This window comes from Sinocyclocheilus anshuiensis, unplaced genomic scaffold (assembly GCF_001515605.1).
Source record: "Sinocyclocheilus anshuiensis isolate Anshui unplaced genomic scaffold, SAMN03320099.WGS_v1.1 scaffold2166, whole genome shotgun sequence".
NCBI lineage: Eukaryota > Metazoa > Chordata > Actinopteri > Cypriniformes > Cyprinidae > Sinocyclocheilus > Sinocyclocheilus anshuiensis.
Genome location: NW_015557079.1, coordinates 1,664,047 through 1,667,777, shown reverse-complemented (window position 1 = coordinate 1,667,777; position 3,731 = coordinate 1,664,047). Strand labels below are relative to the sequence as shown.

The following is a 3,731-nucleotide window of genomic DNA, read 5'->3' as shown; positions in this document are numbered from 1 at the left end:
GGAGTTGCTGTCATAGCAACAGGTCCATAAGCTTAAACCTGCTCGGGAGCAGGCTTATTTCATGTAAACAGGATTAGATTGCATCTTTTTAGGCAGATTTGATACTTAAAGTCTGTCCCAACCACTGCTACTTTATTACAAGAGTATCCTACTGATCCAGGGACAATAATTAAAAATTATAATAATTTAAAAATTAATTTGAAAATAATGTAATAATGTTGTGTAGTCTATAATACTTTAGACACAGCCGGTTTTACTAATTGAAAGATTTATTAGTGATGAAATAATTACTTTATAATTGTATTAGAGTCTTACACACATGCTGTACAATTAATCTGAGTCGTGCATTAATATGAGTGGTGACAGCTATTATGGGAGTGGCTTGATGGAGCACAGGAGATGCAGATAACTTGATCTTTCTTGACCCTTAATAAACTTTAATTAATGCTGTCACGTAACAAATCTGCTTCAAAGATACAATTAAATGAATTGCTAATTACAACATTGAAATAAAAATGTAAAACCTGTACAAACACTAGAAATCATGAATATAAATAATTGGGAATCATATAAAAAATACAAATAAAATAAAAACAGTGCATATTTCATTTATCTATTATAACATTTATGTAGTTTTGTTCGCTTGGCTGTTTCCTTATAAAAGTCCAGAAATTTGTCAAGGTTTTCGTCAGGTGTCTTTTTAATTATATGATGTCAATAAGTTGCTGTCTTGCCGTCAGCCAATCGCTGCATTGCTGATCGTGGTTTCGAGTATCGATACATCTGCCCTTTTCGAGGAACACCAGAACGTGCCGTAAACTTAATCCAGATATTTTAATCAAATCCGCAAATCCGTTTGAAGAACCAAATTACCAGAGATCAGTTATCACGATTAGAAGATCTGAAATCTTTCAATTCATCTCAGATGCGACGTACAAAGAACGGGCCCTTGGTCCGGAGCAGGCTAACTGTCAGGCTAGGCTGAGTTCCTCTAACACTGACCAATCGGAATGCATTGATATTACCACTGACCCTCTCACATACAATTAAAAATCAGGGCTCTGAACTAAAACGAAAACTGGAAACGAACGAAATTTTGACAGGAACAGAACCAGAAACAGAAACGAAATCAAATTTTATAGTTCAGAACAGAAACGAAAATTTGAAATGGCCATTAACCGGTTAATAACGTTATTTTATCGTTTCATTTAATATTTTAAATTTGCTGTCAACCAGTCAGGAATTCAGAAATGCAGATGTGACGCTGACGCATCCAACACGTGAAATGCCCGCGCTCAGCTGTAAACTCATCATAGGTAAGTCGCAATGGCAATACATTAGAGTTTATCCTAGGGTAGTGTAAGATGGATTCAACAGATCTCGCACACCTGCAGTGCTTGTGAACGGAGAAAACAGAATAAAACTATAGGCTTACATAAAAAGGAATAGCTTACATTGGCCTACACAAATTTTTCTTACAAAAAAGCATCGATTCGCTACAGGAGGCCTTTATTCACCCCCTTTATTCTGTTTATGTAAAGCATTCCAAATTGGAAACTTATGAGACTTAATTTCAGTTAGGATGCTGCTTATGTAGGCAGTTGACACCAAGGCAGCTCACTAGGTTTTGGTATGTGATTGTATGTACAAAATGGCTTAGAAACAATTATAGTATGTAGGCTCTTAGACCAACCAGAATAAAATTCATTACACATACTTGTTGAGGATAGGGGCAAGTACACAGAGTGTCATATTATACTCGGCAGCCAACAGCACCTGCACACTAGAAAACAAGAGTACACTACATCTGAGAGCGACACAGACAAACAGAGCGTCAGAGGACTAGAGAGTCAAATAGAGACTGTGTTTGTGTGTGGATTTGTGTAAGTGTTTAGTGCAGAATGAAACAGAAACTTTTGAGTGAAAACAATAGACTTTATTTATTCCAGGAGGCAAAAAGAACTGACTTTAGTGCATGACTTACAGCAGCTGACTGGGTAGTTGGCCAGGACCAATAGAGCTGAATAAATATGAGAAAATACGGTCTATCAAGAGGCGATGATGGGTGAAGAGGGTCCTCAGAGGGCTCTGGTGGGCATCAGGACTGCTGTTCCAGAGCTTGAAGTGCCATCCTGTTGTGCTGCTTAAAACTGAAGCCTCCTCCAGTGAATCTAGCGCCGTCCGGACGCTGAGGCTGGATCACAGGCTGTCCTGCCTGGGTGAGATTTCGCTCCTTCTCCCTGCAGAGATGACAGAGAGCGGAAAGATACAGTATTAGGGGTCATACACACAAGATGTGCTGTCGAGTTCTGTCTACGCTGTCTGAATTTGTCTTCATGTGCACATGCATCAGATGTTTATTTTATTTTATTTTATTGATTTATTTTTCTTTGTAGTATTATTATTAGTGTCTCACTTCATTAGGGTTGAAAATGTTAATTTAATAAAAAAAATTACATACAAATATAAACAAACAAATACATAATTAAATACCTCTGAAGTCAATATATTGTTCAGTCCTATTAAAAATTAATATGTTTAATTATAATTTAGATTATGTGTGTCTAACCTCAGGATGACTGTTGCTGTAATAATTATATGGTAAATTGTTTTGGATAAAACCATCTCCTAATTAACAGTTTGCAAGTTCTTTCATACTTTGAAATCTGAATATGATATTTAATGTTTTTTCATAATGTCATATTCATAATATGATGTTTTTCATTTATTTATTTTATTTTTTTAATTATTTTATGCTCACCAAGGTTGCATTTATTTGAACAAGTACACAGTAAACAGTAATATTGAAAAATATTATTATTTTTAAACTAAAAAATAACACTCTCTCTCTCTCTCTCTCTCTCTCTCTATATATATATATATCCTTTAAAAAATCCTTAATTTACGGTAAAAAAAAACAGCAGCTGTTGTTGCCAGAATTTTACTGTAAACATATGGTAGCAACATTTTAGGTTTTACAGTTTTAATTTAATTTACATGTAAATACTGTAATTTCATTAACTGATATAATATAAAATATACCAACCTATTGAAGTACTGAAATCTCTTTTGTACCTTTGTAATACACTGATAACCATCAAAAGCAGGTGATGATGAGAAAGTCACATGATGAACCAAAGCCCATCATAAGCAGCTTTTAAATATATTAACATATCTAGAAGGTGCACAGTGTCATTCACACAAACATTAAACACCATCACGGTAACACATGAAACTGAAATAATGCAATAAACATTAATTTAACAACATTAGCTGTAACATACAACCCTAATGTACAAAACTAAGAAGAAACATAGTTATTTCAACAGCAAAAAAAACATCAAATTTGAAATGTAATGCAGACAAATTCTGGGAATGTCAATTTATGGTTATTCAATCTAAATTATACGTTATTTTTCCATAAAATTACACGTAATGTCCAATACAGTTTTTCACCGTATATAGTAGGGGATTTTACTGTTAAACATTTAACTGGTTTTTACTGTAGCTTTTTTACCGTTAAACTCACGGTCATATTTTACAGTGTATATAGGAAAGTTTGAGCTATTAAAACTGTATTTTATTATAAAAACAGCACACTAAATGTTAATGTGTATGTGTCTATAATCATATGGCCTTCACAAAACTTAAGACACAATAATTGAGAAATTCCAATAATAATAGGCATAATACACTTAAAACAGCATGTCAAAAAAAAAAAAAAAAAAAAA

At 33.7% G+C, this 3,731-nt stretch overlaps 1 protein-coding gene across 1 annotated transcript in view; it reads right to left on the bottom strand.

Annotated features, from left to right (window-relative positions):
* Positions 1-2,067: 2,067 nt before the first annotated feature.
* cfap58 (cilia and flagella associated protein 58) overlaps positions 2,068-3,731 on the bottom strand; it is a 99,346-nt gene continuing 97,682 nt past the window's right edge. Inside the window, exon 19 of the mRNA XM_016471516.1 lies at positions 2,068-2,240. Within this exon, the coding sequence (XP_016327002.1) occupies positions 2,099-2,240 (142 nt within the window). The 3' untranslated portion in view covers positions 2,068-2,098. The remainder of the gene's footprint in view (positions 2,241-3,731) is intronic.